We start from the raw sequence: 14,267 nt of genomic DNA on the forward strand, positions 1-14,267 counted from the left end.
GCGCGGGGGGCGCGGGGGCGGCGCGGGGCGGGACGCGGCGGCGCGGGTGTCCCCCTGGCCCAGAGAGTGGAAGGCGCGAGCAGCCGCGGCTCCGAGTGGCCGCGGCGGTGGGCAGTGCTCCAGTCTCCTCCCTTCGGCCGGCGTCAGGTTGGTGGCGGGAGGAGGGGACGACTTCGGGCGCGGGGAGGGGGCGCCCTGCTCTGGGGCCATGACCGAGCCCGGAAGCGCAGAGCCCGAGACCGGGGTAACTGCTGCGGCATCGCGCTTGCCTTTCTCTGGGGGGAGGTCGATCATCGGGGTGCGCGGCGCGGGGCTCCCCCGCGGGGCCAGAGCGGAGTAGGGGGCTGCAGTCTAGGAGGGAAGACGCGCCCCGGAGTTCGCCCTAAGGATGGCTGTCCGCCGCCGCTCGGGGCGGCCTGCTGGGTGACGTCTGAGTGAGTGGCGGGTGGGGAGGTGGGGGGGTAGGGGTGGGGTGGGGGGGGTCACCTGGGGCCACCATAGAGGGTAAGAGGGAGGGAAGAGGACCAATGAAACCCCACAGAGAGGCCAGGGAGACAAGGCCGAGGCTCCAAGAGGAGAAACTGGCAAAGAACTTGCCGGAGCAAAACGAAACTAACATTGGCCAAGGCCTGCTGGGTGAGATACTTTGCTCCTAGGGCCTTACTGACTTCTCACAACAACCCTACGGAGTAGGCCAGAAACTTTACATTTCGAGAGCAGACAGACAGGCCTAGCTGGTCACCCCACGGGCACACCAAGCAATTGAGGCCCATCGGATCTGCCTCGGTTTACCTGGTTCCACCCCAAAGCCTCATGCTTTTCAAAATAATTGCCTTTGTTTTTAATTAACCTATTTAATTATAAGGTTATAGCGTTTGGTTTTTAACAATGGGCCGTGTTTAACAACCAGGCGACATCATTCCTGAAAAATCATAACAACTGGTCCTTGCAAGCTGGTGGCTCACCCCTGCTCCTAAGCCTCTTTTGCATTCATGTTACATATGTCCCAAATGCTTTTTCTCCTCTCCCTTGGAAAGGCTCTTTTGTATTCTGAAATAATGCTAGTCTCACAGGAAGTTGAGACATTCATACTTTGACAAGCATTTGGCCTCCAGAATCTTCCGAACTTTGTGCTTGGCCCTGATGTGCGGGGGGGGGGGGGCCGGGGGGGGCGGGGGGGGGAGGGTACCAGGAAGGAGCAGACTAGGGGGAGGTCCTCAAGGATAGCCCAGTCTGCCTGGAGCCCCCCTTCTTCCAGCCCCCCCCCAGATGGCAGCCTGGGGCTCACACTTCCCCTAGTGGGTATAGACACTCGCGAGATACAGCTAGGGCTGTCCTGTGGGTCCTGGAGTCCTTCACTCCCAGAGCACCCCCACCTAGAGCACCCCCACCTGAGGTGGTCCAGGCTTGGCAAGCGTGCCAGGACCTGGGGCCCTTCGGTGACACACAGCCTGCTCCCCGGACCCTCTCCTGCCTGCAGTCCTTTGTGAGAACTGACCATAAAGCAGGGGCGGGGGGGGGGGGGGGAGAAGGCCAGGCCGGGTGACCCCAGACCTCCCAAGTCCCACCGAATCCTGAAATTCTTAAGATTCTAGATGTGTTGTTGTTGAAAGGCCACCTATGGGAATAACTTTTCAGAAATCATTGGGTTTTTATTAAGCCGTTTTTAATGATTATTGACACCGGCCATTTGTAGTGCATCGTGATGGCCCCTCGACAGTCATTAACTGTTCATTAATCTCCACCGTAAGAGCTGAAGGTTGGAAGCTCCATTATAAGAAGTGAAAATGGCCGGGGAGCCTACCATGCCCTCCCTCGCACGGCTAGTTAAGGAGCCGAGTGATTCGCACTGACTTGAGGCCGGGGCTCTGATTCCCAGTCCAGGGTTCTTTCTACTCTAAATGGATCCTTGGATAGAAAACCAGGAGCCCCAAGAATCCCAGGGGGCAGGAGCCACTGTGGTTCCCAGATGGGTTCTTTAAGAAGGGACCCACAGCATCCGCCAACACTATTCAGCTGTGGTAGGACCCACAGGCACTGAGATCGCCCCTTAGCCAAAAAAAAGCCACCTCAGGGCAGCCTCCTCATCCTGAAGGTCAAGCCGCAGTTTCCTGGGCCCCTGGAAAAGTCAAATCAGTTTGTGCGCACTTCCTCCTCCTCCAGGAAGACTTCCCACTTCCTCTGCTCCCACCCTAGGCTGAGGTATCGGTCCCTGGTGCTTGCACTGAACCCCAGACTTCCTTCAATGATGCTGTCCTTTGGGCAGGCCCGTGGCCTGTCTTTACCCGCCACAGCCCCCCGTCCCCCGGGGCCTGGCAACGTTAAGAGTTTCTCAGTGTCCAGCACAAGGCCTGGCCTCGTGGGTGGAGTTGAGTTCCTAAAAGCCAGACTGGGAGAGGCTGGGTACGAGGGGTAACACTGTGGACTGATTAGGCCCTGGTCATCACCGACCCGAGGCTGGGGAAGAGGTCCAGCCTCCAGAACTGACCAGCTGTGTGAGCAAGGCCAAAGCACATCTCTAGTTGCCTCGCGCAGAAGGCAGACATTGTCATAGGCCCACCACTAAAGGCCACGGGGCTTAGCGTGTGGCCTGGCCCACGAAGCACCTGTTCTCTCCCCACCCCTTCTCTGTGGCAGGACGGCCTGGTATGGATGGTAAGGCCATGCCCTGCCAACGGGGTATGGGGGTTGACCTGTGGCTCAGGCTCCACCCACCCAGTCACGTGCCCTGACGGAAGGGGCACCTTTCCCTAACTCGCGCTCGGAGGCACCTGACGAACTAGGGGCTGTCTGTACAGGTGCCCAACACATTCAGGGCATCCTGGCCCTGGCAGGCTGTGGCCTGCGTGTCATGTCGTGGGCTGTGTGTACTCTCAGTGGCTGGCCTGCAGGGGAGTGGAAGGGACGGGGAGGAGGCGCTGTCACTGTTGTCGCTGCTGCCCCGAGTTTCAGAGACTCAGTTCAGGCCCAAGGGACAAAATCTGACCTGGCTGGACCCCCAGGGCCTGCACGGCACTGGCCAGCGAGAGTCAGGATTCTGGTGTCGCCGCCACTTTAGCTGTTGACCTTGGCCGCTGGAGCCTTTAAACTTCAGCACCGCCCTCCGTGACAGTGAGAATATCCCCTACCAACCTTCCGGAGGCTACTTGTCCAGCGAATAATTGAGAGCCTACTCTGTGTCCTGCAGGGTTCTGAGGTATTGTGAGATAAAATGATACATAGCAAGGAGTCAGTAAATTCAGCTACTATTTCCCGTGAGGCTGCTTATATAAACGTTTGACGAAGAAGTTTACGAATTCCACCAGGGACCTTGGGGAGGGGCTGAGACTTTGCCCCCTGCTTGCCTTCCTGTGCTTGAACCTGTCCCTACCGCCCCCCCTGACCCCGGCAAGCAGCGATGAAGGGTCCGCCTGGCCTCCTCCAAGGGGTCAGGGTCATTCCGTTGCTCTTCCCCGTGTAGGTGTCCTGGGTGGGAGGGAGGGGGGGAGGGGAGGCCCCGGTGACCGAAGTCTGCCCCTGGGGTTGCCTCTGCCGGTTTTGTGTTCCCTGGACTCTGCCCTCCCGGGGCTCCACCGCCCCTGCGGGCTAGTGCCAGACCCAGCGGTGCGGGCATCTGCAGCGACCTGGCCGGCCTCTTCCTCGATTCCCTCCTGACATCCTCCCTGTCGCCCAGGCTTGCAGCCCCGGTGTCGCCGCCGCCGCCGCCACCATGCCCCCACAGCAGCTCTTCCGCGCGCTCGTGTCGGCGCAGTGGGTGGCCGAGGCGCTGCGGACCCCGCGCGCGGGACAGCCCCTGCAGCTGCTAGACGCCTCCTGGTACCTGCCCAAGCTGGGCCGCGACGCGCGCCGCGAGTTCGAGGAGCGCCACATCCCCGGCGCCGCCTTCTTCGACATCGACCAGTGCAGCGACCGCACGTCCCCCTACGACCACATGATGCCCAGCGCGGCGCACTTCGCGGAGTACGCGGGCCACCTGGGCGTGGGCGCCGCCACCCACGTCGTGATCTACGACGCCAGCGACCAGGGCCTCTACTCTGCGCCGCGCGTCTGGTGGATGTTCCGCGCCTTCGGCCACCACACCGTGTCGCTGCTCGACGGCGGCTTGCGCCACTGGCTCCGCCTGGGTCTCCCGCTGAGCTCGGGGAAGAGCCGCCCGGCGCCCGCCGAGTTCCGAGCCTCGCTTGACCCCGCCTTCGTCAAGACGTACGAGGACGTGAAGGAGAACCTTGAATCCCGGCGCTTCCAGGTGGTGGACGCCCGCGCCGCCGGCCGGTTCCGCGGCACCGAGCCCGAGCCCCGAGACGGTAACAAACACGCGCGAAGGGGCGGGAGGTCACCTGGGGCGCGGGGCCAGGGGCGCGCTGAGCCCTGCCTCGGCCTCGCCTTTGAAGGACGCCGCATGGGGCGGGGGCGTGAGATGTGGTTTCTAGTCGTCTCACTCTCTGAGCCTCCCTGGCTTTATTCCTTAAAAGTGGACACGAATACTTGCTTTGCCCCCAGACTCATTGGGAACCCAGGGCGCCCTGTATTAGGGTGAGAAGCCAAACAGCCCCACCCCAATACTGCGGATGTAGGGCGGTCTCTGCGGAACAGGAGGGGCGGCAGGAAAAGCCCCCAAAGGGATGGGGCCTGATCGGGTGTACCCACCCCCGCTGTTGATGGAGGCAGACTGGGGGAGGAGGAGGGGGAGGAGTCTGGGGTAGGGGAGTGGATGTAAGGCCCATAAGGGGTCAAGGCTTGCAGAGGGCAGAGAGAGGGGCCCTGCGCGCGCGCTCGCGCGCGGGATCACCGGCCCCAGGTTGGAGAGAAACTGAATAGAGGTGGCTGCTGGCCTGGGTTGGAGCAGAGCCCTGTGTCTGGGAGCTGAATTCTCCAGGCAAAGAGACCACAGGGAAGCCCTGGACGACGTGGGCAGGGCTCCCCGCAAACGGATAGGCCAATGGCCACGGTCGTGTGAGCCTTTCAATGACCCTGACAGATGGGTGCTGTCATTGTACCCAGGAGGAAATGGAGTCTCAGAATGGCTACCTCGCTGGAGGTCAGGAAGCAGCCCGGCCAGGCGCTGGGGCGGTACATTTAACTGCAGTGAGCAAGCAGTCATTACCCAGCCTTTTGTCTCTCGTGCCTTTTTCAGGGGGGATGCAAGGAAGTTGCTACTTGGTCTTGGGAGTCTGTCCTTGAATGGCATCCGCCTCCCTACCGCCCCTGAATGAGGGTGGGGCTTCTGTTCAGTGCTTACAAAGCAGCTTGGGCCCGTCCCATCCACTCACTGTTTCGCATGGCCCCAGGGTAAGGGTCGGCCCTGCTCCCCGTGCATCCCCGAAGACCGAAGACCGACCCAACAGCTGGCATGGGATCAACGTCCCAGAGAGATCTGGGGACTCGAGAAGGACCCCGCTACATGGAACCATGCAGAGCAGTGTTGACCTGAGATCCAACCGTAGGGCACTGCTGATAGCCAGCCATTTTTGGGGCCCGCATAGGTGACAATTTTACGTGGTTCCACCTTGAACCTGTTAGGGCCTTCAGCTCAGCCCTTTGGGGGCGGGGGTGGGGGCAGTGAGCCACTTGGCCGGTCACCTAATCTAATCTCTGAACTGCAGCGTTTGCGCGTGCAAAATTAGAGGAGAAAACAGGGCTTGGTAAGGATGCGGTGAGCGTCAAATGTCAAACGAGAAGACGCGTATAGAGCGCTCAGCACACGTAAGGTGCCCTCAAGGAGGGTGACGTAATTCCTGTGTGCTTCGCCCTGTCCGTGCTTATGGCTCTTTACAGAGGCGCTTAAATGCTCACCTCTCCTGCTTGCTCACCTGTAAAGGAAGAGATGATGGCACACACCTAGCAGGCTTGTGGTAGAGACCGACCGAGCCAGTGCACGTAAAAGCTGGGTCTAGATCAGTGGAGGGCATCACATCGTTGCTGTCGTTCAGCGGGGTGGGGGAAGCCTGCTTTGCTTGGTGGGGTTCGAGGCGCGGGGACAGCCCTGCTCGGGCAGCGGCCAACCTGGGTCGAGAGCTTGCTCTCCTTCCTTGCCCCAGTTCGGTTCTCTACGTGATGTCTCTCAGTGAGCCTTTGCTGCACCTAACTGGGGGTGCAGGGCGCATTCCAACCTCACCACGGGCTCAGAGCGCTGGCTGGGTGCTAAGGTCTAGCCATAACTGTCGACACGGGTCCTCAGCTCTCTGTAGGAGTGTCACCCGCTGCAGGGGGAAATCGAGGCAGAAGCCACGAGGCTAGAGCCTCACCCTAGAGTCTGAATGGCCGGGATTTTTGAATCCTGGGCTGTGAGGGTTTATTTTGTTGCGAGTCTCAGTCCTTGGTGTGAAAATGGGAATATTACTAACACCTGCCTCGCAGAGGGTGGTGAAATCAAATGACCGGGTTTAGGGGAATGACCCTCTTTATGAACAGCGTTCTAGCCTTGCCCTCTAGGGTTCTTGTGCTAGGATCAAAATGATCTTTTGAAAACGGAAGTCTGGTTTCCCCTTGCAGTCGGGTCAAAGCCCTACGACTTTTTTTTTTTTTTTAATGTTTATTTATTTTTGAGAGAGAGAGAAAGAGACAGAATGTGAGTGGGAGAGGGGCAGAGAGCGGAGACAAAGAATCTGAAGCAGGCTCCAGGCTCTGAGCTGTCAGCACAGAGCCCGACATGGGGCTCGAACCCATGAACTGAGAGATCATGACCTGAGCCGAAGTTAAACGCTCAACCCACTGAGCCACTCGGGTGCCCCAAAGCCCTACATCTTAATCCAGGCCTGCTATGGTGTTCCCGTGCCTCCTGGTTCCTCTTGGGCCTCGACCTCCCCCCATGTCTGGGCTTTGGCCCAATGACTTTTACCCCCTCTAAAGACTCCCCTTCCCCAGCCTGGCGTGCCCTCAGCCCCCACTGCCCAGACCTCTCTACCTGATAGAACCCTGCTCACCCTCAGCGCCTTCTCAGAGAAGCTTCCCTGCCCTCGCAGCCTGGTGGTTAACAGCCCCAGCTCTGGGGCCCCTCTGACTCGGGCAAGTTAGTCTGTGTGCCTCACGCTCTTCGTCTGTGTAAAAGGGAGGATGATCATTTCTGTCCCGTAGAGTCTGGGGGGAGAAAATACAGCAGAGGGGCTCCTCACAGTCCCCGGCACAAAGTAAGCGCTCAGTAACACCAGCTATCATGATTACTGTTTTTTTTTTTTGTTTGTTTTTTGTTTTTAACGTTTTTATTTATTTTTGAGACAGAGAGAGACAGAGCATGAACGGGGGAGGGGCAGAGAGAGAGGGAGACACAGAATCCGAAACAGGCTCCAGGCTCTGAGCTGTCAGCCCAGAGCCTGACGTGGGGCTCGAGCTCACGGACCGTGAGATCCTGACCTGAGCCGAAGTCGGCCGCTTAACCGACTGAGCCACCCAGGCACCCCTCATGATTACTGTTAATACCTCTTATAATATGCCCCCATCGCCCCCCGCAGGGTGTAACACCCTCATACTCCTAATGGCTCAGTTATTGCCTGTCTGCCCTGCCAGATCAATTTCTGTAGGGCAAGTGCAATGACTCCTGGCCAGGCGGGGGGAGGGCTTACTTATCTTTGTTGCCCCCAGGGCACACAGGTGATCGGGAAACTGGGGGCAGAGTGAGGCTCTGGTGGAGTCTGAGTCTTGGGTTCCAATTCTAGCCAGCAATTTGCTGGATGCGGGACCTTGGGCAGTACGGAACCTCAGCATCTCTGTCCGTAAAATGGAAATGCCTATGAATAGCGCCTGGGTTGCCTGGCTGTGAGGACTACACGAGATGATGCACATGGAGGGTTAGCGCCGTGGGCGCATGGGAGGCTCTCAGTACCCAGGGGCCATTCATACCCCCTTTGTGTGTGTTCCCTCCTTCCTGCCCTCCTGCTGCAGGCATCGAACCTGGCCACATCCCCGGCACTGTGAACATCCCCTTCACGGACTTCCTGACCCAGGAGGGCCTGGAGAAGAGCCCCGAGGAGATCTGCCGTCTGTTCCAGGACAAGAAGGTGGATTTGTCCCAGCCACTGGTGGCCACGTGCGGCTCCGGCGTCACAGCCTGCCACGTGGCACTGGGGGCCTACGTCTGCGGCAAGCCCGACGTGGCCATCTATGATGGCTCCTGGGTAGAGTGGTACATGCGTGCCCAGCCAGAGGACGTCATCTCCGAGGGCCGGGGGAAGACCCACTGAGGGCAGGGTCAGGACACGGGAGGCAGCGCCCGGCCTGGTTGTTCTGACTCTGCCTCGACCGAGAGGGTGTTTCTTCCCGCAAGTCAGGTGGCGCAGAGGGCGACATCCCAGAGGCCAGGAGTTCTGTCGACCCGCGGGCTCCCAGCCGAGGCCGGAGAGAAGGTGGTGGTGGGACAGAGGGAGGCAGTGCCCCATGTGCTGAGCGGGGGTCCTGCCTCCCTTCTGTTTTCCCTGTTGAGGAAATAAAACAGCACAGTGCCAAATGCTTCCAACTGTGGGGCTGCCTGGTTTTCCTAAGGAGCCGGTGGTCCCGAATGCCCAGCAAAGGGAGCTCGGTGGAGCCTGAGGGTCTGGGGGATCCTGCCCCTGCCTTCCGAGCAGGGCTGGAACCCCAGAGCCCTTCTAGTCCTGTGAACAGAATGCTCCCAGCCAACCATCCTCCACCCCATAATGCTGGGGGTCTCCCCTTCTGGCTTCTGGGCTACTGAGAAGTGAATCTTGCTGTGATAAGGAAAACCTCTGCCTACCCCCCAAACCCCCCACCCCAGGCCCAAGGGTCGAGGCTCTATTTTCTTCCTTCTGTATTTGTCCTTTGTGCAGAGATGGAAATGGTGTCTGAGAAGGCCCCAGATGGCCCCTGCCTGCAGCCAGGTCCCCCCTCCCCGTCTCCAAGCCCCCAAAGAACCCCTTAGTAGTAGACGGGCCGCATCCGTCGGTACTGGGGAAAACCCTAGAAGAATGAAACCAGAGGGGGCATTGACTTACCCAAGGTCACACGATGGATTACAGCAGAGCTGGACCAGACCCAGATTTCCCGAACTCCAAACTTGCTCCTCTTTGTACCTGCGACCCCCTCCCCCCCACCGCCCATCACATTTCCTCTGACACTGAGTCACCTCCCAAGTCCATGGGCAAGAGGGAGCCGATAGGATAGTATCGGGTTTTCTGAATGAGAGCTCTAAATTAAGTCCCAACCTCTCTGAGTCTGTTTCCTCACCTGTAAAAGGGAAATAATGCGTACCTCAGGAGGAGGATGTCAGACAAAGGTTTCGGCATTGCGGAGTCCCATTTCTCGAGCTCAGGGTTTCACAACCTCAGCGCTCCTGACGTTCGGGCGGGATAATTCTGTGTTGCCGAGGCTGTCCTGTGCAATGTAGGACGTTTAGCAGCATGTCTGGCCCCCAGCCAGTAGTACGGACCGGTTGTGACAACCAACAAACGTCTCCAGGCATCACCAAGTATCCCCCGGGAGGCAAAAATCACCCTCGATTGAGAACCACTGCTTTAGGAGCAAATAACGGTTGAGCACAGCAGTCAGAAACAGTGTAGACGAGGACTCCCAACGTGGAGGGGATCCTTCATCACGCCCCCTCCCCCTGGAGGCTGAGTTTAGCCGTCCAGAAAGCTCCTTCCCTTTATACTTCCTTTTCATGCTTCCAAGCCTCATTTTCTCTCCTGGAAACGTCCCCGCCTCTTTGCGTCAGGGAGAGGGCTTCGTCTACAGATGCATGTGAGTTCGGATCTGGCTTCTGTCTCAGCTGCCCCGTACAAGGTGCCTGACCTTGGACACTGCTGAGCCTCTCTGGGCCTCAGTTTCTTCATCGTTAAAAAGGGAGTCATCATACTTTCCTTGAGAAATACGGGGATTAAATGAGAGAATGCACTGAAAACGCTTAGCTTGGTGCTGGGCATGGAGTAAATATCAAGTGTTCCTGTTATTTTTGTATTTTATTTTATTATTTTTAAATTTTTTGTTTAATTTATTTTGAGAGAGCGAGAGCAGGGGAGGGGCAGAGAGAGATGTTGGCAAGGCATCCCACGCAGGCCCCACACCGTCAGCGCAGAGCCCAGCTTGGGGCTCGAACTCACAAACCATAAGATCATGACCCGAGGCGAAATCAAGAGTAGGACGCTTAACTGACTGAGCCACCCAGGTGCCCCCGTTTTTTTTTTTTTAACGTTTATTTTTTAAATTTTTTTATTTTTTTAAATTTTTTTTTAACGTTTATTTATTTTTGAGGCAGGGAGAGACAGAGCATGAACGGGGGAGGGTCAGAGAGAGAGGGAGACACAGAATCTGAAACAGGCTCCAGGCTCTTAGCGGTCAGCACAGAGCCCGACGCAGGGCTTGAACCCACGGACGGCGAGATCATGATCTGAGCCGAAGTCGGCTGCTTAACCGACTGAGCCACCCAGGCACCCCTAACGTTTATTTTTGAGAGAGCGGCAGCAAGGCAGAGAGAGAGGGAGACACGGAATCGGAAGCAGGCTCCAGGATCTGAGCCATGAGCACAGAGCCCGACTCGGGGCTCGAACTCACAAACCCTGAGATCTCGACCTGAGCTGAGCCACCCAGGTGCCCCGCCCCCTGTTTTTTTTTTTTAAAGGACTTTTACTTACGCGGCATGTTGAGTGCCTCCTGTACGTCTGCGTTCAGGGAGAGGGGACAGTGAATAGGAGAATTATGTTCCTGCCCTGGTAAAGCTTCCCAACCAGGGAGTAAAACTGGCCCGTGCTACCATATTTCCAGAAGGAAGGGAGTAGTACCGTGAAGTGAGGACAGACTCCTGTTAGAAGTGGGAAAAACAAGATCAGAGAGGTTGAGCGATTTGCCCAAGGGCACACAGCTAGTTTGAGAGCGGGGCCTCACCTGCAGTTAGAAATTGCAGGGGAGACACCCCCCCCCCCCCCCCCCCGCCAGTGGGTCTTGCCCGGGGTGGTTTTCCAGATTTCACGATTAAGGGAGAATGGAGTGTAACGCAGGGTTCGGACACACCAGTGACAAGCTCAGGGAGGACGGCCACGTGTCTCCCAGCTCCGCGAGGAGACCCTCTGAGCTGTGGGGTTCTGAGCCAGGGGTTCAGCTAGGCTCCCCTTCCCTTCCCTGGGTCCTCCTCCCAGCAAGGAACCCAGGGTGATCTGAGCTGAAGCTTTTCCTCCTGGGAAGGTCCTGGATGGGTCTGGACAGGTTCAGAGAAGGGCCCAGAGGCGGGAGAAAGGAAATTGAGCCTCGCCTTTCTAGGATTCCCAGAGCCGCCTTTTTGAGGAGTTGGCCGGGCTCCGCCCTCAGTCCCTTCAAGTCAACTCCCAGAATAATTAACCACTCACTGCAAGGTCCTGGCCTCTGCCAGAGCCCATCCTACCCGCCGGCTGTGTTCCCGGCAGGAACTTGCCGCCCTGGATAACAAGGATGATGAAACTTTCATCCGCTTGGCAAATATTTGCCGGAACACCCCTCCTGTGTCAGGGACAGTCAGAAGTTTCCCAGCCTCGTCTAACCGGCTGCACTGGGACGTGTTCACTCCTTGGATCGTTGCCACGAGGGATCAGGGCCCGAAGCCCCCGACCCCGCACACGGCGGACTGAATAATGAATCGGTCCCGGGGCCGTGGAAGCAGGGCTGCACGTGGCCCCCGAGAGGTCTGCCTTCCAGATCCTTCAGGCCAGGGCGGGGCTCAAGTCGCCCAGGCTGAGAAAGGAGAGCAAATTCTAGATGTGATGTCAGGTAAGGTGAAGTTCACAACAATATCAGGTGTCACTCCCACTGGAATCACCCAGCTATACGAGCACAATAGAGGTTTATTCTTAACTCGTGGGGAATGAGTCATTCAGGAAGAGATGAGATTTTTAGGTTACCGAAGCTTTATCATTTTAAGCACCGAAAGGTTTAACATATTTACCTGTTGGAGGGGGAGCATGCTATACCGGGGGCATCTGAGCACTCAGCGGCTACTGATACCTTCTGGGGGCGCTTTGCCCCTAAACTAAATGGCCCCAACTGCCGTGTGACTCTCCAGGTCCTTGCAAGTCTGGATTATTCTTGTTGACTGTCCTTCCCGGTTACTGGCATGTTCTCCAGAGTCTCTGCCTGCTTCTAGGTGGGCCCACGCTCTCTGGGTAACGGATAAGCCATTTTGGTGGCTTAACCCACTTTGCTCAACCAGTCGCTCTCAAATCTGGGCCCCCAGCAGCTCGCTGGGCCCGGATCCCTATTTATTTCAGACCCCTGTGTCCGCTGCCTGCTGGTACCCTAACCCTGCTCCCCTGTCCATGTTCCCTGTCTCAGGACGCGAGGCCACCACCCCAGACCTGGCAGTGAGTCTCCAGATTCTACCTCCGTGGGTCTAACCCAGTACCTGCCTCACAGGATCAGATTTATACAAAGAACTGGGAACAAAGCCCAGCCCAGGAAGCACCACATAGATGCGTTATTACTGTAACTGACATGCTGTGCTGCCCCTCACTCCTGCCTCCCTGTGACGGCCTATACACCCTCGACGGTGCCTGTCTTATCTATGGTTCTCCTCCTGGCCCTAGCACCGTGACTGACGTGCACAGGTCTTCGTGAATGTTTGCCATCCGCATCCATACCCTGGCGGGGCTGAGAGAGACCCTAATAATCCCTCCTATTTACCCAGCACCTTCCTTGCCAGGGAGGATGCTGTTTTTGTATTCATTGGATCCGTAACCCTGAGAACTCGTGTTCTTCTCCCCCATTTTACAGAGAAGGAGCGTCGGGCCTTAGAGAGGGGGCAGGACGGTTAGGGCGAGGATCGGAGTCCGGGAGGCAATGAGTACACGGCCCTAATAGTTCGCCGAAGGCACGAGCCACGCTCCAGAATGTGTGGCCCAGAACGAGGCAGGAGGGGCCCGCAGGAGTCCCCAGGCCAGGGTATCAGCGAGGCTTCCCGGGGCTGGTGCGTGGGGATTTATTCCCCCACCGAGGCTGGCTGTGTCTGCTCTTTCCTCTTCCCCTGCCAGCTTCTGCTTCGGGGCACAGACTTTCCCCATTTCTGAACCGTGAAAGGTTTGAAACGCAGTTACAAGCCCATGAAGAGAGCAAATCAAGTAGAGCTCGGTACCAGACCCAGGACGGCTCTTCCGACAGCCCGCGGCTACAAACGCGGCGCCTGTGGCTTCACACGATTCTGGGAGAGGTGAGGTGCGGGATGTGACGGGCAGGGACAGACAGAAACAGCTAGAGACCGCCGTGGGCCAGGCAAGAACTTCCGGCCACCAGGAGCTGCTCTGGGCACCGCTGGGAGCAGAGCTGGAGACGTCCCCTGGGGAGGTATGTGACCTCTGGCTTTTCCACCCTCACTGCCCGCTGGCTCCTCGCTCCCCTGGCCCTGAGCAACTTCTCAGGTGCCTGGTTGCCCTTCATGGGCCTGGTACTCATGTCCGCCCTCCGCCATCTTGATTCGGCCCTTGGCCTGACTCGCTGTGGGGTCTGCTCTGGCAGCTCCCATCTGACAGGAGAATGCCACTAAGAAATGCAGAAGAGGGGCGCCTGGGTGGTTCAGCTGGTTGAGCGTCCGACTTCAGCTCGGGTCACGATCCCGCGCTTCGTGGGTTCGAGCCCCGCGTCGGGCTCTGTGCTGACCGCTCAGAGCCTGAAGCCTGCTTCGGATTCTGTGTGTGTGTCTCTCTCTCTGCCCCTCCCCTGCTTGTACTCTGTCTCTCTCTCTCTCAAGAATAAATAAAACATCAAAAAATTTTTTTGAGAATATAGAGGAAATGACGGAATTAGAAAAAAAAATCACAATTCGGCAATCGCCATAGTACTTATTATAGCAAGAATCATCAATGGGGGCCCCTGGGTGGCTCAGTCGTTTAAGCGTCCAACTCTTGATTTTGGTTCAGGTCATGATCTTGGGTTCGAGGCCTGCATGTTGGGCTCTGGGCTGACAGCGCAGAGCCTGCTTGGGATTCTCTCTTTCTCTCTCTCTCTCTGTCCCTCTCTGCCCCTCCCCTGCTTGTGCGCTCTCTCTCTCTCCAAATAAATAAGTAAACCTAAAAGACAAAAAGAACCATCCACGAATATTAAAATTAAGGATGAGATAAATGTGTTTGCTGGTAAATAGGATATTAAGAGAGCCTCAGCGTATCTCCCCACCAAGATGCTGAGACACTCAAAGCGCGAGAGAGGAACTGTATTGATCAGCGGCTTGACTGACACCGCGTTAAGTGATCAGTTCACCTTACCAGTGATGGCATAAACTGACAGGTGTATCTCGTGCCGGGGGGGGGGGGGGGGTGCCCTGAGCACACAGCCTCGCGGCTCTGATATTCCTGCCAAACACGCACACA

The 14,267-nt window shown here is 57.6% G+C and overlaps 1 protein-coding gene across 3 annotated transcripts; it reads left to right on the forward strand.

Annotated features, from left to right (window-relative positions):
• Positions 1-42: 42 nt before the first annotated feature.
• MPST (mercaptopyruvate sulfurtransferase) lies at positions 43-8,449 on the forward strand. 3 transcript variants are annotated; one of them, XM_023257457.2, is made up of 3 exons: positions 43-147; positions 3,674-4,304; positions 7,879-8,449. In XM_023257457.2, exons 2-3 carry the CDS (start codon positions 3,710-3,712, stop codon positions 8,175-8,177), a joined length of 894 nt encoding a protein of 297 aa, XP_023113225.1. In that variant the 5' UTR covers positions 43-147; positions 3,674-3,709; the 3' UTR covers positions 8,178-8,449. The 3 variants fall into 3 exon arrangements, with proteins under 3 accessions (XP_023113225.1, XP_023113226.1, XP_023113227.1); XM_023257458.2 differs by having other exon boundaries at positions 134-244; XM_023257459.2 differs by lacking the exon at positions 43-147 and adding an exon at positions 154-434.
• The last annotated feature ends 5,818 nt before the right edge of the window (positions 8,450-14,267 follow it).

This window comes from Felis catus, chromosome B4 (genome assembly GCF_018350175.1).
Source record: "Felis catus isolate Fca126 chromosome B4, F.catus_Fca126_mat1.0, whole genome shotgun sequence".
Lineage (NCBI taxonomy): Eukaryota > Metazoa > Chordata > Mammalia > Carnivora > Felidae > Felis > Felis catus.

Coding starts and splice junctions, on each gene's coding strand:
- MPST (XM_023257458.2), top strand. CDS start 209: ATGACCGAGCCCGGAAGCGCAGAGCCCGAGACCGGG. Junction 245..3,673: donor GCGCAGAGCCCGAGACCGGG/GTAACTGCTGCG, acceptor CCTGTCGCCCAG/GCTTGCAGCCCCGGTGTCGC. Junction 4,305..7,878: donor CGAGCCCGAGCCCCGAGACG/GTAACAAACACG, acceptor CTCCTGCTGCAG/GCATCGAACCTGGCCACATC.